The sequence below is a fragment of the Osmerus eperlanus genome, chromosome 7, assembly GCF_963692335.1.
Source record: "Osmerus eperlanus chromosome 7, fOsmEpe2.1, whole genome shotgun sequence".
Taxonomy (NCBI): domain Eukaryota; kingdom Metazoa; phylum Chordata; class Actinopteri; order Osmeriformes; family Osmeridae; genus Osmerus; species Osmerus eperlanus.
Genome location: NC_085024.1, coordinates 7447301 through 7474523, shown reverse-complemented (window position 1 = coordinate 7474523; position 27223 = coordinate 7447301). Strand labels below are relative to the sequence as shown.

Sequence of the window (27223 nt, the reverse complement as noted above, 5' to 3'; positions counted from 1 at the left end):
GACTTCCTATCAAGCTGACAACATTGAAATGGAGTGAAACTACAAAAAAAAGAGAAAGTAGAAAAAGTGCTTAATTATAAAATATATTACATAACTGACATTATTAGCAAACATGATAACGTAACGCTATGCGACAGTAGTATCGTGCAGTTGCAGCGATTGCGTTTGACTATTTAAACATACAAAAAACATAATCAAAGTTACAATAAGTCATTGTATTTCAGTTATATACATATTATGATCGTGTAAAACGTACAGTCATTGCTTTCTACAAGATTCACACGACAAAAAATTGCTCAATTTATTATTTAGCGAACACGCTAATAATAAAACACAACTCCAACCTATCAAGTGTGCCTGATGTAGCCACGGCCATCAAATTATTTCGGACAATACCCGTGACTGTCGCAAGCGCTGAAAGGTCATTTTCCAAGCTGAAACTGATCAAAACATATCTCAGAAGCTCCATGTCACAAGAGAGGCTGTCAGGTCTGGCCATCCTTAGCATAGAAAATGAATGTGCGCGCAGTTTAGATGTAAAGAGTGTGGTAAAAGACTTTGCAGACAGATTTGCTAAAAGACGCGCACATGTGTATAAGAAAAAAACGCTCAAACGGTTTGAGCGTTTTTTTCTTATTGAATACATTTCCCTCACAAGACAAGCTTGAGTTTTGATATCTTGCATTTATTACACGGCTCTTCAGAATGTTCCAAAAAGTTCAGTTGATCGCGTCGGGGTCCTGTTCGTCCCGTCGGTATTTGTATTACATTATCCGTTACATATGTGGTGGGGGGGCCTCTCAGGCTTATTCTGCGGGGGGGCCTCATGTGTTTCCGTTACGGGCCTGAAGTCTACAGTATCTAACTACTAACCTTAACTTCATTGCCACGGCCTAAACTTTGTCAATCTGTTCATGAAAAAAATTAATTTCAGCCTAAACCGTACAACGGAACGTTAAATCCAATTCAACCAACGCAATCGCTACCAAGACGAACACAGCAGTAGTCTACTGTACTGTAGTAGTACAATTTACCGGGGCAGCTTCTCCACACAGGGCTATATCGCACTTTGCGTTGTTACTGACAATGATCGCTACCAGTGAGCTTTTTATGATTTTGCACTAAATAAATGTCAAGCTTATTTACGTTTTTGGGGGCATATTTTCAGTTAGCAGATGGTACTGTTTGAATCGCGATTCCATCTTCTACTGCCGGTAACGTCGTAGAATAATCTTCAAAGGGGGTTCTTTATTAATGAATTAATGCAATATGAGTAGGCTAAATGCCTGAAAATATCACGAGAAGGGAAAAACTTAAAAGGATGTTTAAGTCATAGAGATTAGGTCAATTTTTACACCGGTCTGCCAAATTTATTCGTTTTGATTGAACTATGAAGCTGCCTCTTGCAGGGGAAATGAGAAGACATCTATTTCATTCTACACTTCACTGGTATTTTGAGTTGTAAATGAGCAGCAAAAGAATAATAAGTATGCATTTTTATATAAAATATACAGAAATATCAGTTGTAAAAATGTCATTAAAAAACGGACCCCTGTGCAACCGACACAAGCAAGCACACCCTACAATTTCCCCAGAAATTGTACCCTCTCTAGTTAAGACATGTTTTTACATTTAGAGGGCACACTGTCATTTATTGCATGGGGCATCCTGTGCACTCAGGCATATTTCCCAATGTGAATGGCAGACAGTAGGGCACTTGGTCTAATTTTTGCCACTCTAGAGGGCATTTTAGAAACACTTTTTCAACCATGGGGGCACCAGGCAGTCTTCTAGTGGGCCTGGATACACCCATGGGGACAGTATATTGCACCTATAATATTGGAAAATTATCTGTGTGTTTTGTCATTGTGAACTGAGCTATCATCGCAGCACGTCCAGTCTGAAATACCACTTGATGGCCAAGCACACAGCTGATGCGAATTCTCCGCCCCCTCGTCAAAGCCAGGCGATTGCAATGTTGTTTTCAATAAACAAAAAACAAAAAAACATTTGCACTAAGCAATACCATCCACTTTCCCATGTTGATAAGAGCATTAAAATTAGAAATCAATGGACATTTAGAATAGATAAAAATGTGCGATTAATTAATCGTTTGACAGCACTAGTTTCAAGATTACCTGAAAAGCTGATGATAATATTCAGGTACTGCTTTGGAGCAAGGTATCCTTCATATTTCCTGGCATAGTTGCCCGTTCAAGAATGTCCCACATGCAAAGACACACAGAGATGCAGACAGACTGAACAGTGTCAAGGCTTGGCTACAGTGAGTTTGCTTCCTTGTGTGATTCCAGAAGACTACATAGTCTAGGCCTACCTACATAGACTGCAGTCTACTACCCTCCTTTCTACTATTATAGTCTACTATCCTTTCTATTACTTTCTACAAAGGATGGTAGGCTGCTCTTATGTGTTCATTGCCATCCTTTGCTAAAGTGTTATTTTATATATATATATGTTTGTTTTTTAAGAATGACATTACATCTATCTAACTATGCTGGGCCTGCTGAACCTATACCTCTTCCACAGATACTGGTCAGGGAAGCATTACTTCTGTCTCTGAAGACCCTGGGCTGTTTATCCCACCAGTAGATGCTGAGTGGGATAAGTGCTGAGTGGGATAAGAGCGTTAAACGCTTTTTGTATAATCTGAGCACCTTCATCCACCACAGGGTTGTCAAAGAACGGATACGCCATAATTGATTGTAACTTGTCTAGACGCTCTGCTTAGTTTCTAAGGCCTTATTTTATGTCAATTAACCAATGGCTTTTGAAAACAGTTAAAGTTTCATAATTTTTTAACTTGTTTATGTAAATTAATATATATTTTGGAGATGAAGTAAACATTACATTACATTTACATTCAGTCATTTAGCAGACGCTCTTATCCAGAGCGACTTACAGTAAGTACAGGGACATTCCCCCGAGGCAAGTAGGGTGAAGTGCTTTGCCCAAGGACACAACGTCATTTTGCACGGCCGGGAATCGAACCGGCAACCTTCTGATCAAAAGCCCGATTCCCTAACCGCTCAGCCATCTGACTCCCCAATTAAACACGTTAATCATTCATGTCTGCACTTCAAAAAGTCTGAATTTACGTTTCCAAACATGGACTAAAGTAGCCTGGTCCTAACTAGACCCTCGTACATTTCATTTGTACACAGGGTCTGGGATCGCTCCATTGACAAGCGTTAACTTCCTTGAAGGCGAGTACTCTGTTGAAGTTTAAAACTATTGGATCTGCCCAGAGCCACTCTGATCTGCCATAGCCAATCGCTAGCATTGGCCTTAGCCAACTCCTTCACCACGGAGCTAGCTGCCGTAGCTGGAAAATCAAACTTTTCCCGAACCCCGTGGGGAGGAGTGCCACAACATCATGGCCACCAACAAAACTTATCAAAGATTGTTCTTGCTCCGGCTTTAACTTTTGGATATATTCGGCAGCGTTGCCACAACGGACCGAATGAATGGCTTTGCTCGCATCTTTCTCCGCTGCCATTACTGAACTACAACTCAAACTAGCACACAACATCAACGTCATAGTTCTCAGCCACTCCCTCTGTTCGCTGATTGGCCCTACAAAAAAATGAAACCGACTTATGTGTCGAATTCCCAGACCTAGTACAGAAGCAAAATCAAAATTGAGCGGAAGTACGTAGGAGGGCAGAGCCAGGCTAGGACTAAAGTGCTTTGCGCGCAGGAATTTACTCGACTGAACTGTCTTTTGAGATTCTGTTTCCGCCTGTTTGAAATTATTTGCAACACATTTTAGTTTAGCTTGACTTTTAGCCTGACACGGATCAGGCTAGTTCTGAAGTATAAGCTACCTTGGTTACGTATCTAGAACTCGGGAGTCAGGTGGCTGAGCAGTTAGGGAATCGGGCTAGTAATCTGAAGGTTGCCAGTTCGATTCCCGGCCGTGCAAAATGACGTTGCGTCCTTGGGCAAGGCACTTGTCTCGCTTTTCCTTAATCGACGTTGATGGAACACCCCCCTGGAGTTGATTCCAAGTGTTGCATTTGCATTTGGAAGCTGTTGCTGTGAACCTACAACATACGGTCAGAGGAGCTCTCAATGCAAGGGAAACAGGCCATCATTAGGCTGCAAAAAAAAGAAATCCATCAGAGAGATAGCAGGAACTTTAGGAGTGGCCAAATCAACAGTTTGGTACATTCTGAGCGAAAAAAGAATGCACTTGTGAGCTCGGCGACACAAAAAGGGCTGGACGCCCAAGGAAGACAACAGTGGTGGATGATCGCAGGATCCTTTCCATTGTGAAGAAAATCCCCTTCACAGCATACAGCCAAGTGACGAACACTCTCTAGGAGGTATGAATATCATTATCCAAGTCTACCATAAAGAGAAGACTTCACGAGAGCAAATACAGAGGGTTCACCTCAAGGTACAAACCATTCACTAGAGAGGGTACAATTTCTGGGGAAATTGTAGGGTGTGCTTGCTTGCGTCGGTTGCACAGGGGTCCGTTTTTGAATGACATTTTTACAACTGATATTTCTGTATATTTTATATAAAAATGCATAGGGCCTACTTATTATTTATAAAGATTACATAGATGTTGCTGCTCATTTACAACTCAAAATACGAGTGAAGTGTAGAATGAAATATGATGTCTTGTCATTTCCCCTGCAAGAGGCAGGCTGAATCAAAACGAATACATTTGGCAGACCGGTGTAAAAATTGACCTAATCTCTATGACTTAAACGTCCTTTTAAGTTTTCCCTTCTCGTGATATTTTCAGGCATTTAGCCTACTCATATTGCATTCATTCATTAATAAAGAACCCCCTTTGAAGATTATTCTACGACGTTACCGGCAGTAGAAGATGGAATCGCGATTCAAACAGTACTATCTGCTAACTGAAAATATGCCCCCAAAAACATAAATAAGCTTGACATTTATTTAGTAGAAAATCGCTAATTCATAAAAAGATCACTGGTAGCGATCATTGTCAGTAACAACGCAAAGTGCGATATAGCCCTGTGTGGAGAAGCTGCCCCGGTAAATTCTACTACTACATTACCAGGGCTCTCAAGTTTTGAAGACAGGCAAGAGTGACATTCTCCCCCCCCCCCCGTCGTCAGGGGGTCAAAATAAATTTATTAATTAATTGCTTTTTACCTGACATCTTTGAAAGGCAGCAATGATTAATGCATCAATGGCCAAGATATAATTATAAAATATGACATTATTTTACAAGTGACCTATAACATCGACTATGCAAAACACTTAAATGTATTTAGTGCTAATAAAATTATTACACCTATTTGGAAAGAGATGTTTATAATGTGACAATATGTCAGTCATCGTGTGATAACTAAAATAAGACTAGGCCAATTATATATAACAGAGGAAGTATTGCAAGCTCGGGCCTATGTTCGTCCCGCACTGGGTTCGAACCTGCCACCTCTGACATCCTCAGCGCCACCACTACCAACTACGCCAACGAAAAGCTAGCAATCCGTTGATGCGGGTGGCCTTTTACACCGATACACACTGGCTACATCTATGAACTACTTGTTCTGAGCAGGTGTTGTCAGTGAACAGGCTGTAAAACTGTTGGTTAAGACACTCATGAAAAACTGATGCTAATTATCTGGTAAACATTTTCTAACAGCAGTCAAGTTGTCATTGTTTGTGTCAAACAAGTTGTGAATATGTTGTAACAGTAAAACAGGAGATCATGACTGTGCTCAAAGTGATGCTCGAGCTCCAGTGGTTTACTTGATTGGCTGATAAGTGGCAGGCTCGACTAAGAACTCCAGGGGAGACGCGCTTGATTCTTGCCGGTTCCATAGTGAGAGCGGCGCGGCCAGAGGAATTTTGGTTGGGTGCTGCGGCATATTAAATATATTATAAATATTTTTTTTCTGCGTGAGAAATACAATGTGTGGCGGGAGGGCGTGACAAAAGACCAAAATGAGTGACTGTCACGCTCAATGAGTGACTGTCACGCTCAATGCGTGACACTTGAGAGCCCTGCATTACAGTACTAGACTACTGCTGTGTTCGTCTTGGTAGCGATTGCGTTGGTTGAATTCGATTTAACATTCCGTTGTACGGTTTAGGCTGAAATGAATTATTTTCATGAACAGATTGACAAAGTTTAGGCTGTGGCAATGAAGTTCAGGTTAGTAGTCAGATAGTTTCACCTATTGAAAGACTTTTGATTTAAGTAAGGGGAGTGCCGAACATGTTCTGTCGCCGTTTGACTTCCTAAACAGCTGTGTAGATGTTTTTGTAGTGTGTCTCGCGTAGGCTACAGCGTTGCAGTGAGCAACACTGGTTTGAAACCACAGGAAATGATAATTTCACCAACAAATCGTTTACTTGTAATGTAATGTCATAATAAATCCTACAACGAAAATGTATTTGTGAGGAATGTTTTAACGATTGAAAACAGATGCATCATAGACCACTGTAGTATGTGTTGCCCGGGCAACAGAGGCTAATGTTATGCTAATGCTTCAGTGAAATAGTAGACTACCGTTTCCGAAAGTAGATGTGGGCCTACTTCCTTAATAATATCAGCTAATATTGTACATTACATTTCACAATTGTGTTTCACATCACAAAGTAAAATGAGTAAATAGTTATCACCCTGGCCTCTTTGCCTGTGGCGTTTCTGCAGCTGCCTTGCAGTAAAGCTATAGTTAGCCTAGCTATCCCCCAAGTTAACAGATGCGAAACGAATGTTCTGCTACAGGTAGTCACGCGTGTTTTCGTGACGTAGTGACGTTAGTAACATCAGTGACTGTGGCTAGCAAATTAGCCACTGTTAGCTTCACTTTTCGCCACAAAAACTTAACTTGAGCCTAAACCATGCAACGGAACGTAAATCCCAATAGAAGCAACTCAATCGCTACCAAAAAGAAACTTTTGACACCTAGGTTGTCTATGTAGGCCAAATATTGACTGAGTTTTAGGGGGGCAAAAAGAATAATAACTAGAGAAGGTACAATTTCTGGGGAAATTGTAGGGTGTGCTTGCTTGCATCGGTTGCACAGGGGTCCGTATTTCTGTATATTTTATATAAAAATGCATACTTATTATTTATAAAGATTACATAGATTTAAAAGCATATATTTGTTGCTGCTCATTTACAACTCAAAATACGAGTGAAGTGTAGAATGAAATAGATGTCTTCTCATTTCCCCTGCAAGAGGCAGCCTCATAGCTGAATCAAAACGAATAAATTTGGCAGAGCGGTGTAAAAATTGACCTAATCTATATGATTTAAACGTCCTTTTAAGTTTTCCCTTCTCGTGATATTTTCAGGCATTTAGCCTACTCATTGCATTCATTCATTAATAAAGAACCCCCTTTGAAGATTATTCTACGACGTTACCGGCAGTAGAAGATGGAATCGCGATTCAAACAGTACCATCTGCTAACTGAAAATATGCCCCCAAAAACATAAATAAGCTTGACATTTATTTAGTAGAAAATCGCTAATTCATAAAAAGATCACTGGTAGCGATCATTGTCAGTAACAACGCAAAGTGCGATATAGCCCTGTGTGGAGAAGCTGCCCCGGTAAATTCTACTACGGTACAGTACTAGACTACTGCTGTGTTCGTCTTGGTACTGTAGCGATTGCGTTGGTTGAATTGGATGTAACGTTCCGTTGTACGGTTTAGGCTGAAATTAATTATTTTCATGAACAGATTGACAACGTTTAGGCTGTGGCAATGAAGTTCAGGTTAGTAGTTAGATAGACTTTTGATTTAAGTAAGGGGAGTGCCGAACATGTTCTGTCGCCGTTTGACTTCCTAAACAGCTGTGTAAGTTAGATGTTTTTGTCGTGTGTCTCGCGTAAGCTACAGCGTTGCAGTGAGCTACACTGGTTTGAAACCACAGGTAATGGTAATTTCACCAACAAATCGTTTACTAATGTCAGAATAAATCCTACAACGAAAATGTATATGTGAGGAATGTTTATTTTAACGATTGAAAACAGATAACGCTACATCATAGACCACTGTAGTATGTGTTGCCCGGGCAACACAGGCTAATGTCATGATGCTAATACTTCAGTGAAATAGTAGACTACTGTTTCCGAAAGTAGATGTACTTCCTTAATAATATCAGCTTATACTGTACATTACACATCACAATTGTGTGTCATATCACAAAGTAAAATGAGTAAATAGTTATCACCCTGGCCTCTTTGCTTGTGGCGTTTCTGCAGCTGCCTTGCAGTAAAGCTATAGTTAGCCTAGCTATCCCCCAAGTTAACAGATGCGAAACGAATGTTCTGCCAAAGGTAGTCACGCGTGTTTTCGTGACGTTAGTGACGTAGTGACGTTAGTAACGTCAGTGACTGGCTAGCAAATTAGCCACCGTTAGCTTCACTTTTCGCCACAAAAACTTAACTTCAGCCTAAACCATGCAACGGAACGTAAATTCCAATAGAAGCAACTCAATCGCTACCAAGACGAAACTTTTGACACCTACGTTGTCTATGTAGGCCAAATATTGACTGAGTTTTAGGGGGGCAAAAAGAAATAAAAATAATAATAATAATAATATATATGTGAGAGAACAAAGGTTGTGCTCTCGCCGAAGGCTTGAGCACACCCAATAATAATATATATATGAGAGAACAAAGGTTGTGCCCTTGCCGAAGGCAAAGCACACCCAATAAGTCTCAAGAATAGGAAGGCCAGATTTTGCCAAAAATCTTTAAAAAAGTCAGTCCAGTTCTGGAACAGCATTCTTTGGACAGATGAAACTAAGATCGACCTGTACTAGAATGATGGGAAGTCATGATTCATCATCAAGTTTGACAAATTAACGTTTCCTTTATGATTGTGTTAATGTGTCCAATTACTTGCCCCTGAAATAAGAGGACTGTGTATATATTTTTGGCAATTCCTTAACGTTTCATACAATATTTTTGTTCAACGCCTTGAAATAAAGCTGAAAGTCTGTACTTTAATTGCATCTTGGTTCTTTAATTGTAAATCCATTGTGGTGGCGTACAGAGCCAAAATTATGAAAAGTGTGTCACTGTCCAAATATTTATGGACTTAACTGTATCTCCATGTGGACAGGCTAGACACTCACTCCTCAATGTGTGCCTATGCTGTTTATATCCTCCCCGATTCTTTCAGTTTGCCCACTAGGTCATCAACCGTGTCCACCTTAACCCCCGCCTGTCTCTGTGGTGGCTCATCCACCCTCACCACCTCCACCCGTGAAGTCAGGTCCACGCCCAGGTCTGATGGTTTCACATTGGCAATCTTCTTCTTTTTTGCTTTCTGCAAAGAAGGAACATAAAGGCACATGAGGGATGAGAAGAGTCAATCCTAGGTGTTTGTGTGCGTTTAATAGATTATTTACCATGATGTTGGGAAGGGTGGCATATCTGGGGGTGTTGAGTCGAAGGTCTGCGGTCACTACTGCTGGCATATTGATTTTGATGGTCTCCAGTCCACCATCAATCTCCCTCACCACCTTGACCTTGTCTCCATCCAGTGCCACCTCAGACGCAAAAGTGCCCTGCAATGTCAGAATGACGGTCCTTATCCACCCTCTGATAACACGCTCTAAAAAACCTTCTGTTTACATTCTCTGGCAAGGTCATTCCCATTCACAAAACATCTTAGAGAACCTTTCCATTGTTTCTCATGCATCTGTAAGTCATGTCATGACATAACGGAAGAATGTAATCTGTTGCTTGGAAACACCACTACTTCCGCAATTGTGCCTCCTATTCAAACTGCCTTCAAATTGGCCTACAAATGTACATATTCACATCTTATTGTTTCATTCTCACCTAAAAAGCTAATTCTGATTCAAAATGATGGCAATGGTCATAAGTTTATACAAATGTCAGTCATTGATTTGAGTAAACAAATGTCAGTCATTGATTTGAGTAAATTCTATTTACTAAAATCCTCCTGCTCTCAATTCACTTCATGAATATTGCTGATGAAAGCTAAAACAGCCAATCGGACAACACTGACCTGAGGCCAGTCCAGTAAGGCAGCAGTCATCTGACCTGTCTGGTTACAGTCATCATCAATTGCCTGGCAGGAAAACAACATATGAACAGAATATATTGTCATGTGGAAATGAAAGTAACGTGATTGGTCCATGTAAAAAAAGAGAAATTGTGTGGACAAATCTGGTAGGAACACATAGCTACTTCCTAGCATCTCTCACCTGTTTTCCTAGGATGACAAGTTGAGCGTTTTCTTTCTTAGCCAGGGCAGCAAAGATCTTAGACACCTGTAGGGGGCCCAGTGTCTCGTAGTCATTCCCAGTAACTTCAACATGTATCCCCCGGTCCGCCCCCATGGCCAGGGCAGTACGGATAGTTTCCTGCATATAATAGACAATAGTACATTTTAGAAGTACATTTTTTGTACTATGACAACATTATATATACACACTTACAAAAACACACACGCCTGCCTAATATTGTGTAGGTTCCCCTTACACCAATCAGTCATAACATTATGACCACCTGCCTAAAAGCAGGTGAACGGGCAGTGAACGGGACGAGCAGTGAACGGGACTGCTCCCGACTACATCAATTGTCTCCTCCAGCCTTACACCCCCACCCGCCACCTACGGTCGTCTTCTGACAACCGTCTGGTGGTCCCACCTCTCAAGAGCGCCCGCTCCCAACCCAAGCTCTTCTCCTGTCTGGCCCCCCAATGGTGGAATCAACTCCCCACCTCCATCAGAGACACTGACTGTCTCCCCACCTTCAAGAAAAGGCTTAAGACGCAACAGTGTACAACGGTACTTAGGAATGATTTGCTGGACCTGATGTTAGCTTCCTCCAGGAACACAATGACTCTTACTGAGGGACTTGTTGCTCTTGTTGGTTAGTTGTAACTGAGGTTTCCCAGCAGAACATTGCCCAAAGCATCGCACTGCCTCTGCCGGCTTGCCTTCTTCTCATTGTGAATCCTGGTGCCATGTGTTCCCTGAGAAGTGATGCACCCAGCCATCTAAATGATGTAAAAGAAAACGTGATTCATCAGACCAGTTCACCTTCTTCCATTGTTCCGTGGTCCATTTCTGATGCTCACGTGCCCATTGTAGGCGCTTTCGGCAATTGACAGGGGTCAACCTAACAGGTCTCCAGCTACGCAGCCCCATACGCAACAAACTGCGATGCACTGTGTGTTCTGATACTTTTCTATCAGAACCAGAATAAACCTTTTCAGCAATTTGAGCTACAGTACCTCCAGCCTTCGCTCCCCATGTGCATCAATGAGCCCATGACCCTGTCGTTTACCTACCGGTTTACCGCTTTTCCTTCCTGGGACCAGTTTTGTTAGGTAATGACCGCTGCAGACCAAGAACACCCCACAGTACACAGCTACAGTTTTGGAGATGCTCTGACCCAGTCATATAGACATCACAATTTGGCCCTTGTCAAAGTAGCCAAAATCCTCATGCTTTTCCTGTCAGTGGTCATAATGTTATGACTGCAGTGTTTCCTCTAGTGTTTATTTCCTTCAAAATGTTGGGGCATAAATAGACTCTGACAATACACAAGAATATTTTAACACATAGCTTAACCCTTGTGTTATCTTCGGGTCATTCTGACCCATCAGTCATTGTGACCCACCATCGTATTGTGACAACTTTACCGCATACAAAAACAAAGTGAAGCATTTTCTTTTAACCGTTGGGCTGTCTCAGACACAGTCGGGCACATTGCGAAGGTTAAAATATTTTTTTTATTTGTTTTTGTATTGGGTAAAAACAATGATGGTTCGTTATGAACCTTTGGATCATGTGACCCGAAGGCAGCACAAGGGTTAAGTAAAGGAATATTTGCTGTTGGAATGTATTTTCTTTACTGAAGTTACGTTCACCGAGTTCAGAATCAGAATGGGTTTTATTCGCCATGAAAGTTTGCACAGACAAGGAATTTGCTTTGGCAGGAAGGTGCAAACATTAAACATATAGGAATCTAAAATTTAAATATGAGGACTAACTATACTAAGGGTACATAACTAGCAATACTAAGTGGAATTAGATTAAAATAAACTATATAATAAAATAAAATATAAGTTGCAGTAATTTACAATATAAATATACAAAAAATACAAATATTACAAGAAATACAAATGGTACAAGATTGTATTGAGCAGTGCAAAAAGCAGTGTGTTTTAAGGGCATTGAGTCATGAAGTCAGTGTGAACCCTTGGCCTTGTTGAAGAGACCAACAGCGGAAGGGAATAAACTGTTTTTGTGGCGTGTGGTATTGGTCCTGATGGACCGCAGCCTTCTGCCGGAGGGGAGTGACTGAAACAGGGAGTGACCAGGGTGGGAGGAGTCGGCCACAATCTTCCTCGCTCGCCTCAGGGTCCTCGAGGTGTGCAGGTCCTTGAGGGCAGGCACATTGCAGCCGATCACCTTCTCACCAGTGCGGATGATACGCTGCAGTCTGCTCTTGTCCTTGGCAGTGGCAGCAGCGTACCAGATGGTGATAGAAGAGGTGAGGATGGACTCAATGATGGTTGTCTAGAAGTGCACCATCATTGTCTTTGGCAGGTTGAATTTCTTCAGCTGCCGTAGGAAGTACATCCTCTGTTGTGCTTTTTTGGTGAAGGAGCTGATGTTCAGTTCCCACTTGAGGTCCTGGGAGAGGATGGTGCCCAGGAAGCGGAAGGACTCCAGAGTGTTGACTGGGGAGTCGCACAGGGTGATGGGGGTGAGTGGGGCTGTATTCTTCCTGAAGTCCACAACCATCTCCACTGTCTTAAGAGCATTGAGCTCTAAGTTGTTATGGCTACACCAGGTCACCAGGTTGTCAGCTTCCCACCTGTAATCAGACTCGTCCCCGTCAGAGATGAGCCCAATGAGGGTGGTGTCGTCCGCAAACTTCAGAAGTTTGACAGACGGATGACTGGAGGTGCAGCTGTTGGTGTACAGGGAGAAGAGCAGAGGGGAAAGGACGCAGCCCTGAGGAGATCCGGTGCTGATGGACCGGGAGTCAAAGACTTGTGTTCCCAGCTTAACGCACTGCTTCCTGTCAGACAGGAAGTCTGTGATACACCTGCAGGTGGAGTCGGGCACGTTCAGCTGGGAGAGCTTGTCCTGAAGCAGGGCGGGGATGATGGTGTTGAAGGCAGAGCTGAAGTCCACAGACAGGATCCTGGCGTAGGATGCTGGGGAGTCCAGGTGCTGTAGGGTGAAGTGGAGGGCCATGTTAACGGCGTCATCCACAGATCTGTTGGCTCTGTAGGCAAACTGCAGTGGGTCCAGGAAAGGGTCTGTGATGGATTTGAGGTGTGCCAGCACAAGGCGCTCAAAAGACTTCATTACCACAAAGGTCAGGGCGACGGGTCTGTAGTCATTGAGTCCTGTTGGCCTTGGCTTTTTGGGCACAGGGATGATGGTGGAGGACTTGAGACAGGCTGGCACATGGCATGTCTCCAGGGAGGTGTTAAAGATGTTGGTAAACACCGGAGACAGCTGGTCAGCGCAGTGCTTGAGGGTGGCAGGAGAGACAGAGTCCGGCCCAGCTGCTTTGCGAGGGTTCTGCCTCTTGAAAAGTCTGTTAACTTCACCCTCCTGAATGGAGAGAGTCGTCACTTTAGAGGGAGGAGGCCTCATGGGTGGGAAAGGGTAGTTCAGGACTGTCCAATTGTCTTTCAAATCTACAGTAGAACTTGTTCAGGTCGTGTGTCGCATGAGTTGAATTTTTCCAACTTTTGCAGTGCTTTGCCAGGAAGAAGAGCTAATATGTAGCTCTCAACAATAAGTTTATGGGATAAACTTAGTTCAATATTTGAAGTAAGGTTGCTATAACAAATTATTTTGTGGCTAAATACTCCATTCTGTTGGCCTACAGTAAACATTTCACAATTCTAACAAACCTGGCATATTTGCTCTCATAGTTACACTCTTGCTTTTTTGACATTTAAGTCTGTAAACATCAGAAGTTGTGTCGTATAAAACTGAACGATAAAGTACGAAAACGATGCAGTGTTTCCCATACATTGATTTATTTGTGGCGGCCCGCCACAATTAGCAATTGAAGCATATATATTTAAATATTTAAAAAAATATTTCATTGAAGCCTTTATGCACCCTTTTCATTAGTCTGCATTTTTGCAGACTTTAGCTAAGCGAATTGCCCACAATTCACAGCGTTGTGACATGAAACACGAGGGTTAGCAGGGGAAGACCGGAAGCAAGAAAAAAATCCCAGAAAACCAGCCTCAGGCCACGTTTACACATAGCCGGGTATTTACAGAAACGAATATTTCTGCCCCTCCCGTTTTCAAAAATAACGTTGTACACACAAGATCGTTTTCAAAAATGTTTCTGTTTACATTAACCCGCATAAATACGCCCCCGAGCGCTATCATAACTATGCCAAACCTGTAGGAGGCAGTGTAACGAGAAGGATAAAGCCATGCAAACCAATCAGAATTCTCAAAATCAACAACAACTACGGATAACACGATCAACTTCCTTTTCCTTTCAATAGTAAATATTGCGCGAGGTTCATTTGTTTGGATGATTCACAAATAAATGTAACGCGATTCACAAATAAATGACCCCATTACAATAGGTGCGTTCGACTTCATGCAGCATTCTCAACTGCAAGGCAGCCGGCCGTCGGCGCCGCCGGTGCTGCATGAGAAGTCGAACACACCTATTACTACAAACAAGACGCTCACATGACGTGATGCATTTTTAGTCGCATACTGTGACGTTTGAGAACCTAAAACTGCGTTTAACCTAGTGCACACGCCAACACAAAAACAGAGTTTTCAGAAATCTCCACTTTGGCCGGAGTTTTTAGAAATGATCGTTTTCCGTGATAAAACCTCAGTTTTCGTGTAAATGAAAGGCCAAACCGCATGAAAATATATGCGTTTTTCCTCCGTGTAAACAGGGCCTCATACGACAAGAAGATGAACGGTAAACAAACAAGCATACGTGGAAAGACCAACCAACCCTGACGTAAAAATTGTTAGAAATAAAAGTTGTTTTTTTGAAACGTAAGTTTAAAAACAAAGCTCACTGATGGTTAATATAGCCAGAACTGTTTTCATCAGATTTGATCCAACAACATTACTATTTTGCCCATAATGCAGCAAAGTGCTGTCCCATTCCAATTTAAAGCATTTTGAGCCCTTGCAGCCCCTCTTGTACTCAATCACTTGAGTAAGTCTGTGAGGGTTTCAGGGCTTAGGGTTTAGGGGGGGACACTGGGATTGGGCATTAGAATCATAATTCTCTGCACAAATTTGTCCAAAACTGATACATTCAAGTTAAATATAATAATATTCATAGTTCAATACATTCAGCAAATATAACAATATGAGTCCAACGTAATGTTGGACTCATATTGTAAATGTAATGTTTATATTACATAAAGCTCAAAGGTTTTGCACTCAAATTAATGCTAAAAAGTGCTGTGCGTGCTAGCATTACTTGTTGAGGTCTTTATTTACACAAACATCAAAACGATACTCGGACCTAGGTTTGGGCTAAGACCTCTCAGGGAAACTTTCTGAAGACACTGTGTACTTGGATTGTTATGATTGCCGGATTAATACAAATTCTTTATTCGATATTAAAGCACAAAACAAAGTACTCTGTGACCAATCTACCGGAGGACACGTATTACTGAATGTCGTTTGGCAGAGTGATCCCATCTCAATTACACACCCAGTCTTCAGGGTTTTTCCTGGGTCAAAATGGGTCTTCGGTGCTCAAAAAAATATAAAAAACACTATATATATATATTCTTCTTTTTTTCTTATTATCCAATTAATAATTGACGTAACAACTTATTGTAAATGGTCAGTAGCCTAGCCTATCGATTAAGGTAGGCAACTCTGAAGCATGTACACTGTCTGCTTCATTTGATCTTGATAGGCTAAGCATTCTGTAGCAAATATTAACAATAAACCCACTTTTTATTAATTTAAACTACTTCAGCATAATAATGAACCTAAAATACAAACCTGAGCAAGGGCAGCAATCGCTATCGAATCAACAGACATGTGCAATTTAGCTAGCAGGGGAAGAATACAAACAACAAAAATCACCAGTTAACTTGATTTAAATTTGCAAGAACTATAGACTTATACAATAACAGGCTTAAATGAACTGACAACATAAGTTATACGACTTACAGTTCTCAAGGACGCACACACGCAATCTCAACTGCGGTGTGAAGCGCGTGTCCGTGCAATTGCGTCCGACATGCACTCTTAACAATCACTGCTGATAGACGGCCTAAAATGTTGTACAGCCTGATTTCTGATACCGTCGCGGCAGAAATGTAGCCATAGAGTAAACACTGCACTATATATTATCATTCCAGATTAAGAATACCAATGGAGGCTGCGTTTGAAATCGTAAATCAAACTTTTGTCAGCATTTTGAGTGGAAATTTCATTTGCACAGGTGTATTCGTGCACGTCGGGCTGGCCCTCGCAGCGGAACGACAGTTTAGTGGCCACTCTGTCCATTCGCGCACCTCACAGTTGCGTATTGATCAGACAAGAAGACACGCTTATCAACTCGATTACTATTGCTCAAAACAGAACAAGGGTTCGGCTGTAGCCTACTTGAAACATACTATTGAGAACATATTCGCTGACATGCATTGCACGCGTGATGAACACAGCTTCTTTTTTTGCTGACTTTTTTTTGCCTTTGGCGCTCGGGATTTGTCATTGGGGCTCGGGAAAATGGCTTTGGCGCGCAACAAAATTTTCTCTATGCAGGAAAAACGCAGGTCTTATATATTCACTACATCTGGTCATTTCGAAACAACAATCAATCAATATAAATGTCAGTCTCATTCTCCTAAGACATTACATTCACAGTTGAAACAACACAGCTTCAGAACCTGATGTCCCAAAGGTCCTTCCCCCCAGGTGATAAGAACTCTCATGCTGCATTTCTCTCCAAGTCAGGAAGTCATAAAACTCCAGAAGTTGACCATCCAAAACAGTCAACAGTCCTTTGTGGGGTCATTCTAAACAAGAGTTAATGATTACAAACAATGACCTCACTCTTCTCCACAATGGATTGTAAACTACAAAAGGCCTCTACAGCAAAAGGTCTCTACAGTCAAAGATCAAACAGCTGCTTTATTAGCACCTTACTGTATGTCTCCAAATTCCCCTTCAGGTCATAAATATCTTAAGCCACCCAGACTTCATGTCTCCAGAGGACCCCCCTGGTCAAACTAATCTCCATTGTATCAAGAATCTTAGATAGAAAGCCGTATAAGATGCTCCACCCATCCCCCAGGATCTACAGTCCTACAGGGGGTGGTTCAGAAGCCTTAGGTCAAACAGACATACCTCTAAATCCTTCACCCCCTCTTGACCTAACACCTTTTCTGCCAACTGTAAGCTAGCCTCAGGATGTTCCTTAACAAGACATAAAAACCATTGTAAATCAAATTACTTTCGAACCCTCAAATTCTTTCACAGACCCTAATGTTGACTCCGCCCTGCCTTACACCACAAATAGACTCTAATTCTGTGGGAAACACTGCGATGTTCCCCTCCATCTGTGCAGTACTGGATATGAGGATGCGAAAGATTGCTTGCAATGTTTGCGTATTTCTGGAAGGCTCTTCCACGGTTAGCATGGTATAGTCAAAATTCATACTATAGGCCAAATGCATACCGGTATATCTCTATACCGCTTTTACCGTCCAGCCCACACACACACACACACACACAGTATTATTACGGATGCCACAATTTTCAATATAATATTGAACCGTTCGGTACAACATCCACAGTTCCAAACGCGCTTGTAAATAGCATTTTTTCCAGTTTTGAGTTAAAATAATTTCTGTGCATTTTATTTTTCTCCGAATTGGCAGTTTCTGTGTGCCAGTCTACCACTGTTGCCCAAAAACTCACCAGAAGTCGCAATTGGCTCTCTGAAAAGATGCGGAGACCTTTTATGGCAACACTATAAATACATTCTATTGTGATACATTTTTCAGCTATATCGCACAGCCCTTTACTCACTTGAACTTGCTGAGGGCCACAGCTGACAGCTACCACTTCCTTAATAAGCTTCTTCTCCTTCAGCTTGACAGCCTCCTCCACAGCAATCTCACAGAAGGGGTTCATGGAGTGTTTCACACCATCAGTTACCACACCGCTGTGGTCCGGCTTCACACGGATCTGCGTAAAGGAAGGGGACAGTTAACTGTCATTGGGAGACGAAAAAACAGATGACACAGGGTCACAGAGAGGGAGTGCATGAAGAAACAAGAATGTATGTGTATTGAGTATTGAGCCACCGTTGTAGACTTGTGCTAATGCATGTGCATTAGATTAGGAGAGTCTACAATGGTGGTTCATGTGCACGCTTAAATTCAGTTACTCTGAGTAAAATAATTTGTTACTAATTAATTACGTGTGTACAAGTCTGCTTTACATTACAGTCACACCATTACACTATATGCAACAACATAATGTCTAAATCGACTACTTTGTATGGTGAGCGTGTAGTGAAACATCAAAAGTCTGTTAGCACAAACAGTTTCTTATATTAAAAAAATAAAAGTTTATAGCCTGTTCTCCTATTCTAAAATTGCTGCGGGGCAGTTACACGACAGTAAACAGTGCCGCCATCACTCCCATTGATACAAATTATAAAAATGATACCACCCAGACAGCAAAATGTGTTTGGGCCAGATTTGGACCAGGTCTTCATTAGCATTTGGCGCAAATCCGCTAAAACGGACCTGGACCGGGATCATCCTTTCCAATGGCCCAATACCGGATCAGGTTGGATCCGCGACTCACATCAAGGGCTCATCTGGCCCTGGTCTGTCATTCATACTTAGGCTATCAGACAATTAAGGGCCAAACAAATACCCACGCAATTTGTAATTTTCAAACGTTTTATTTTTATTTTAAACAGGCAAAAGAGAACATTACAGCATAAAAAAACATCTGTTACGGGAATATGCACCGGTTCAGTTAAATTTCATTTCATAGTGTGTTGATGTTGAAGATTATATGTGTATAATACAGTGAGACTTTGGATATGGTACTGACGTCCGAACTAGTTAATGTATTTGGACGTGAGAAGTGGGCGCTAGCAGCGATCACCGCAGTGTAGTACTAGCAGCTAGGCTAGCTACAGACAAAACAGTGGGTATAGTGGCTAGCGCTAACATGGCTACGATGTTGCAGCTAACACACAATGGACATTATATTCAGCAATGTTGGTAAATAATAAGCAAAGACAACCGTTTTGGCCTTCTGTTCACATTAGTAGTGGATGTTTAAAAGAACCTACTGTACCAGCTAACCGTAGCTATGCTACTAGCTTGTCTAGCACGTAGCCTACGTCTGAGGTTGTCAGAATAATGTGGTGTAAACTAAGTTTGTAAACTTTTATGTTTAATATAAATATTTAACAGACTAACATGACATCAACACCAGTTTACTTTAACATTTTTACTTAGGCCTACTAATAATGCACTTACCAACAATCACAAATCACAACAATCACAAAGACGGTGCAGCCTGCGGTCTTCCACTCTGCAGTCAGATAGAGTGGCAGGTTTATGCGGGGGGGAAAAGCGTTCCGTTAGTTGTGGCGCGTCTGGTCTGCGCAGCTCCTGCGGATCCGGCCCACACCCGCCGGGCGGACTCGATTCAGTTGTGGCGCGTTTGGTCTGCGCAGCTCCCGCGGATCCAGCCCACACCCGCCGGGCGGACTCGATTCAGTTGTGGCGCGTTTGGTCTGCGCAGCTCCTGCGGATCGGGCCAGAGCCATAGAAAAATATTTGTTACCATATTTGTATATGGCTCTGATCCGGCCTACACTCGCCGGGCGGCCTCGATTCAGTTGTGGCGCGTCTGGTCTGCGCAGCTGCCCCGGATCGGCGCCGCAACCGCCGGACGGGAATGTCACAGCCAGAATTGCTATAGAGGTCTGGCGCAAATTTGGTGCAGATCTGCATAGTGAGTGCGACTGCTGCACGAATCTGCTGATTCGAAAACGGATCTGGCACAGATGTAAATGCTGTCTGGGCAATGATAAAAAGGCAGAGACGACACGGACATTGTGGGCAAAGCTTGTCTACATTGTATGCTTCGGCCATGCGATGGCACTCGTCACCCCCCATACAGGTACAGTTAGCCCCCTAGCACAGGTGCTGGACACCCGGTGTTATCGCCCTGGTTTCTAGACTACATGGTTTCCGTAAGCATGTGAGCTGTGCGTTCACCTAACAGCAGCAACTGCCGTTGGCCTCTATCACCAGATTTGTCACAAATTCACACAACATTCAACATTATTGGCGATTTTCGCATCTCATATTTGCTGCTGTAGACTACGAAAAGAAAGAAAAGTTGCAAGCTGGCATGAAGTGGGATTCGATCACAAAAAAAAAATAGTTTTTGCTCTAGTGTGATCGAATCCCACTTCATGCCAGCTTGCAACTGTTTTCTTTCTTTTTTTGCTCTCGCCTGCTTCGCATTTTTCTCTCCCTCCCTTCCCTGCTTAGCTTCTATCGTATTGTCTAGTGCATGTTATGAGTTCTGTAATGTTGTACAATGTATGTTCCTATATGCTGAGGTGTTTTCCTGTTCCCACACTGTACTCCTCTAGGAGCATAGTCTGGGGGTTGACTTTTTCTCTCATGTTTCTGCTGAAATTTTAAGGGGGCGCCGATAATGGCTGCCTCGTCGGTATCTTTCGACCAAAGTAAATTCCTTATCTGTGCAAACTTTCATGGCGAATAAAAACCCATTCTGATGATTGTTGGTCCGTTGCTATACAACGCAAGCTATTCAGGCTCATGGAGAAAAGGAGCTTTCAGTCACAAATGTATTGGCATTCAGGCAACATTTTGTATGGGTTCATCGAAAACAACTGGTTACCGTGGGCACGCCAGAAAATACCCAAATTTGTAGGTTAATCACGTATTTGGGGTTGTCTTGAGGCAATAGCCAAATTTCCCACGATACCACAGCCCCTTATGAAACTACATCTTACAAATTAATACTTAGATCTTCACTGTGAACCCAGACAATAGGCTACGATCAAAATACGCTTAACCCTAAAGGAAGATGCTTTTTAGCCCCATGGTGCAGGGCTCCAGACTAACTTTTTTTACTAGGCGCACAGTAGCCCCTGACTGAATTTTAGGAGCGCAATCAGAAAATGTTGGGGCACACCTTAAATCGACCTGCAATGCAGTTATTAATGTAACTAGAGAGGGTACCATTTCTGGGGAAATTGTGGGGTGTGCTTGTGTTGGTTGTTTTTACAACTGATATACAGCAGCGCACCACACAAGTTTGAATTTAAATACATTATTTAATGTGACATTACGTACTGTACATGCAAGTCTTAGTTTACAGTGCGTTTACACTGCAGCGACGCGAATCGCTTGCCATCGCTCGCCTTCCCACAGTTCACCACGCGCGGGGGCATATCAAACAGATTAATGTAGAATTGTAGTTCTCTAAAGTCACTGTTGTAGTTGTCATGGCCAAGTGTGCAGACTTGGGTTTACGTACTCGCAACATCGATCAAAATACAACTTGTATACAAAATACAAAACTGTTTAATAGACATACACGTTGACATGTGTAAAAACGTTTTATTATAGTACTCAAAGTCTCTGCTAATCTGTCGATACGACCAGGGAGTTCCAGCCGGGCTTATAGTAGTAGCCCGGCTGGAACTCCCTGGAACGTAACTTTGTTCGAGAATACAAAGTACAAAAAAAACACCAGGAGCACCGACAACGTCGGCAAACCTGCGCCTGGCCTCATTCTTTTTATTAATGTCTTTGTACAAATACAGAGACGTATCGTACAGGACTGGATATGCAGCCACACAGGCGATTAGTTTCTCCTCCATCTTAAAAACTGAAAGCTAGAAATGTTTACCATGGTTGCTACGTTACGAGAAACAAGAAAACACTGCCATTGGCCATCGCTAGCGAAAATCGCTCCTCATTTGCATAAAGTTGAGAAAATCTCAACTCGATCGCGTCGCTACCCACAATGCACCACGCAAGCGATTCGCCTGGCTCCATTGAAAATGAATGGAAAACATGTTGTCGCTCGCATGGCGTCGCTGCAGTGTAAACGCACCGTTAGCTTAAATGACTTCAATGTATGATGCGCTTATCGATCCGTCCTCCTACACCACAACACGATACTTGCTGAGCAACAGCGCAAACAATGTAAAAAAAATTCACACAAGCAGTCCATCTCTCAAAGTGCACCAGATTGATGGATTTAACTTTAAAACGCACCAAATTTTCTTCCGGTGGAGCATGCCCCCGGACCCCCTACTAGAGTGGTGGAGGTTCACCACCATAGTCTCACAAAAACCTGTGTGAAACACTGAAGATGTTGCTGTTCCTTTTTGACAAGCAGATAGCACTAGGCTAAGTTTTTTTCCATTTAAAAACACCTCCACAAAAGCAGTCTGGGATCAAAACAAGTTTGACAATAAAAAAGGCTCTCCTCTAACAAAGAGTGCAAGGTGAACTTAGAGCTCACAAGCCTAGTTAACTATGGCAGTATGTTTGACCTCCGTACAAAAGGGTTTGTTCAACTTTGTAATGACCTTGGTCTTTTCCCACAGGCTAGTATGTTGACTTGCAAGCCAGTGTACAGGTGAATTATTTGCGAATATGCAAGTTTGCTAGCTTGCTAGCTACCAATTGACAAAAGAACAAGCACTATTCAACTAGTCTTGCTAAATCAAGTAAGTCACTAGTTAGCATGCTTGCTTGTTGCTCACCAATGTGTTACTAGCCAGCAAATGAAAATTTTCCAAATTACAATAATATGTTTGATTATTTCAATAATAATACAAGTACCTTGACAGCATAGTCAATCACACGTTTAACTCCAACAAGGACGCGCTTCGACATTGTTGATTTGGCGATTCTTGTTTCACAAATTGGTTACACAGCTAGCTAACTTTTCCTTCTTCTTCTTGTGTTTGGTTTATTCGTGGTATACATTCTCGTCGTTTTGCTACTGCCACCTCCTGGTATACTGATATATTTTATCAACATTTGGTTCTCGATTGCTTTTCGTTTGCTTTTTTGACAATTGCAGGACGTAGCTTGGAGCTGTCATTGTACTGTTTCAAGTTTCTATCACGTTATTTTATGACAATGTCAGATGATTTAGTGTATTTTGAACAATTGTTCAAGGAAGTGACAATAGTATATAGTAAAAATAAAAAAAATCCTAGTCCTGATTTTCTTATTTATAGAGCACATGTATTATATTGGACTATTACACTGTTGATAGGCTATATACATTGTATGTACACATGTATGCTATTTATACAATTCAAAAATAAACGTGAAACTGACCAGAAGGATAGGGGATATAAAAAAAAATTGTGGGGGGGTAAAACAACCACCACTACTTTATTTAAACAACTATGTATTTAAGAAGAGCAAGACAATACGATACAAAATTAAAGTTACAAACATAAGAAGATAGTGACTCTTGAGGTTTTTTTTATTTATTATATCCTCCCATCCACTACCAAAAAGCATCCAGCCAGCCAACTCGCATAACAAGAGCAGGTGAATCCCTGGTTGTAGCTTCGTCCTCGGTCCAGTGGCGCGGGAAGGGGGGCAGCACCCCCTAACTGCAGGAAGGAAAACATAAATAAAGGTGTTAGTATTTTTTTTATATTAAATATATATATTAAAACGATAAAATAAATTATTTTGCTTTGGGGAAGAAAATAGACATGGAAAAAATGTGTTTGCTAGTTTTTTGCTATCACAGGCATGCATGGAGATCTTGCTATATGGGGTTCACGGGGTTTGCAGAAGTTGTTACTTGCTAACGGATAAATAAGAATGTGAATGAACATAATGGCGCAAAAACGAATTTCAGATTTCTTCGGCAAAAATGCTAAAATATCCAGGACCGACGAGTTAGATTTAGAAGATGGAGATGGTGCAGCACCTTCTTCTACTTTGCCCACAGTCAACGACCACCACAATGCAGACAGTGTAGCTAAGGGGTCAGTGGCTAACCATGCTACTGACAAATACGAGCTAGTCAACACTGACTAGGAGCCGCAGCTAGCGTCAATGGATTTGACGAGCCGTGTCGTCCAGACATACGTTTTCCTGGGAGGGAAATTGGATCCAAGACCTTCGAGCGGTCATTTCAGAAAAGCTGGTTTACCAAGTGGAAATGGTTGCATTATAATACTGAGAGAGATGCCGTTCTTTGCTTCTCCTGCTGCAAAGCCCTAGAGAAGGATACTGATGGAAAGACAAATTCATTCATAGTAGGAGGCTTGGCGTAAAGCCACCACAAAATGTAGCCAGAGTTGTCTGACATACATTCAGAATCAGTAAGAATGATTGCTTCGCTCAACAATATTCCATCTAATGCTCTACTCTCAGACATTGTTGAAAAAGACCAAAAAACTGCCAGAACAGTCTTAGAACTGATATTCAGATTCAAATTCCTCGTCCGTGAAGGTCTTCCGTTAAGAGGCCATCCTCCAGGCGCATTTCCCTCCGCATTTCCCCGGCTTTAGGTATGTATGCTTTGTGTGTGTATATATATATATATATATATATTATTTTATTTATTTTTTTGCTGTAAGGTAATGATGCTGAATGAGCCAAAAAAAATAGCTTTGTACGCGGCAAAATGTTTTTTGAAAAGTTGGCAACCCTGAACTTTGTTTTTAGTTTGAAGCTCAACACGGTGCTGTATGCTACTAGCTAGTTAGCCCGTTGTTTCTTCCATACTGTTTTGTTGTGGTTGTTTTTAAGAATGTAGCCTGTTTGCACTTTGTGAAAAAGTGTAAAGTTATTCATGTTCTTCAGATGCAGCGGTTGTCTGAGAGTGTCGTGTCTCTCTCCAGGTATGTGCTCCTGTTCTTGTAAACTTCCATCCATTTTACCGTTCACTTGTGCAGCAAGTCACGATTGTGCGCTACGGTGCTGCGTTCTGTCGCGCCAGTAGAGCAGCCAAGATGTGGTGCTCTTCTAGACTTACATTCCGTACAAAATCATTTGTTGTAATTTCATCTCTCGTCGTAATCCTCATATTAGAAAAATGAGACACACGCAATAGAGTTGGCCCTTTTTATTATAAATGGATGCAAACTTTGCAATTACAATCCAAAGTCATTTGTATTCTTCATTTCAATGTAATGCTTATTGTGTTATGATATCGTTTGTATTATTATACTATAAATTATAATTCGTCAAAGAACCAAATTACTTTAAGAAGGAGTATTTTGCTGGAGATGCAGTTGTCATCAGTGTTGTGTGTTTGTCTCTTGACAAAATACACCTGAGAAACACTGCTCACCAACTGATCAACATTACATATGCACAGTGGACTTTAAAAACATATTTTTTTGTGAAGGCTGAATGCTCATTAAATTAGAACTGTTTCCTCCAGATCCCCTATTGGCCAATCATGCTTGATTGTGGGCAGAGACTAGACAGAGAGGACATCTTAAGACTCCAAAGAGACTCAACCAGAGAGACTCAACCTGAGAGACTCAACCTGAGAGACACAAGCTTCCAGAGACTAGACACCAGACAGGACCCAGAGAGACCAGACAGAACAAAAAAGATACCTGAGTTATGGAGACACATCAGTGTGAAACCTGTGGGAAAAGCCTTTCCTCGTCCAGTAGCCTCAAGCAGCACATGAAGATCCACACTGGAGACAAGCCCTACAGCTGTGACCTCTGTGGCTATAGTTGTACAACAAATGGCAGTCTGAAAAGCCATATGTATATCCACTCCGGAGAAAAGCCTTACAGCTGTGACCTCTGTGATAAAACCTTTAGCCATTCTGGCCATTTGACAGTTCACCGCAGGACACACACTGGAGACAAGCCCTACAACTGTGACCTCTGTGATAAAACCTTTAGCCACTCTGGCCAATTGACAGTTCATCGCAGGACACACACTGGAGACAAGCCCTACAACTGTGACCTCTGTGATAAAACCTTTAGACAACATGGCCACTTGACAGTTCACCGCAGGACACACACTGGAGACAAGCCCTACAACTGTGACCTCTGTGGCTATAGTTGTGCAACAAACAGCTGTCTGAAAAGCCACATATATATCCACTCCGGAGAAAAGCCTTACAGCTGTGACCTCTGTGGTAAAACCTTTAGACAACCTGGCCAATTGACAGTTCACAGCAGGATCCACACTGGAGAGAAGCCTTACAGCTGTGACCTCTGTGGCTATAGTTGTGCAACAACCGGCAGTCTGAAAAGCCATATGTATATCCACTCAGGAGAAAAGCCTTACAGCTGTAACCTCTGGGATAAAACCTTTAGCCATTCTGGCCAATTGACAGTTCACCACAGGACACACACTGGAGACAAGCCCTATTACTGTGACCTCTGTGGCTATAGTTGTGCAACAAACGGCAGTCTGAAAAGCCACATGTATATCCACTTGTTATGCATAACAATCGAGATGGAGTGCTTTGAAATCTCATGATGGAGCGGACATATGCAATGCCAAAAGCCTGCGAGTGGCTACAGCGAAGAGACAACTGGATGTCTGACAGCATTCAGAATGAGATACTGGCAGGGCCGGTCCTTCCTATAGGCCAGTGGTTCTCAAAGTGGTTCTCAAACGAGGGGGGGTCGTGAGATGATTTCCAGAAATGAAGGAACATTGTAAAACAATTAGAAATAGCATATTTTAACCAAAATTTAGTTAAAAATAGTAGTTAAATTAATGCATGCAAATAAAAAAGCCATCAGCCTTTTGATTTTCCATTCACTGTAAGTACGGCAAACCATCTGACATCCAAGCAGGAGGACGCATTAGTTGAACTATCAAGCGACCGAACGTTAAAGACAGCGTTCTCAGCCAAGACACTGACAGGCTGAGTTTTGGATTTCAGTGGAGAGGGAATACCCATGGCCGTGGGAACTAGGGGCGATGAGGGTGCTGCAGCACCCCTTGATAGCACGATAATTTAAAATAATATAACTTGAAAATCCACCACCGCGGCACAGCCCCGCAGTAGCGGACTGGCCATCGGGAGCAGTGGCGGAACTAGAGTTTTATACATGGGGTGGCCAAGGCTACTTCAGGGGGTCCAGAGTCTTGGGTCACTGTTTTCATGAATATATACAGTATAATATGGGTCTGTAAGTGTTGGAACATCCAACATATTTTTTGGAAAAAAAGCTC

At 42.1% G+C, this 27223-nt stretch overlaps 1 protein-coding gene across 1 annotated transcript; it reads right to left on the bottom strand.

Moving 5' to 3' along the window:
* Window positions 1–8972: 8972 nt before the first annotated feature.
* etfb (electron transfer flavoprotein subunit beta) lies at window positions 8973–22999 on the bottom strand. The gene is made up of 6 exons (XM_062464720.1): window positions 22871–22999; window positions 18033–18191; window positions 10207–10365; window positions 10008–10070; window positions 9382–9540; window positions 8973–9299 (listed from the first exon to the last, which is right to left on the bottom strand). Exons 1-6 carry the CDS (start codon window positions 22922–22924, stop codon window positions 9129–9131), a joined length of 765 nt encoding a protein of 254 aa, XP_062320704.1. The 5' UTR covers window positions 22925–22999; the 3' UTR covers window positions 8973–9128.
* Window positions 23000–27223: the final 4224 nt, after the last annotated feature.

Excerpts from the sequence above, each read along its gene's own strand:
- etfb (XM_062464720.1), bottom strand. The coding sequence starts at position 22,924 with ATGTCGAAGCGCGTCCTTGTTGGAGTTAAACGTGTGATTGACTATGCT. Across the intron at positions 18,192-22,870 it reads TGATTGACTATGCTGTCAAG|ATCCGTGTGAAGCCGGACCA; the intron begins GTACTTGTATTA and ends TCCTTTACGCAG. Across the intron at positions 9,541-10,007 it reads CCTTACTGGACTGGCCTCAG|GGCACTTTTGCGTCTGAGGT; the intron begins GTCAGTGTTGTC and ends CTGACATTGCAG.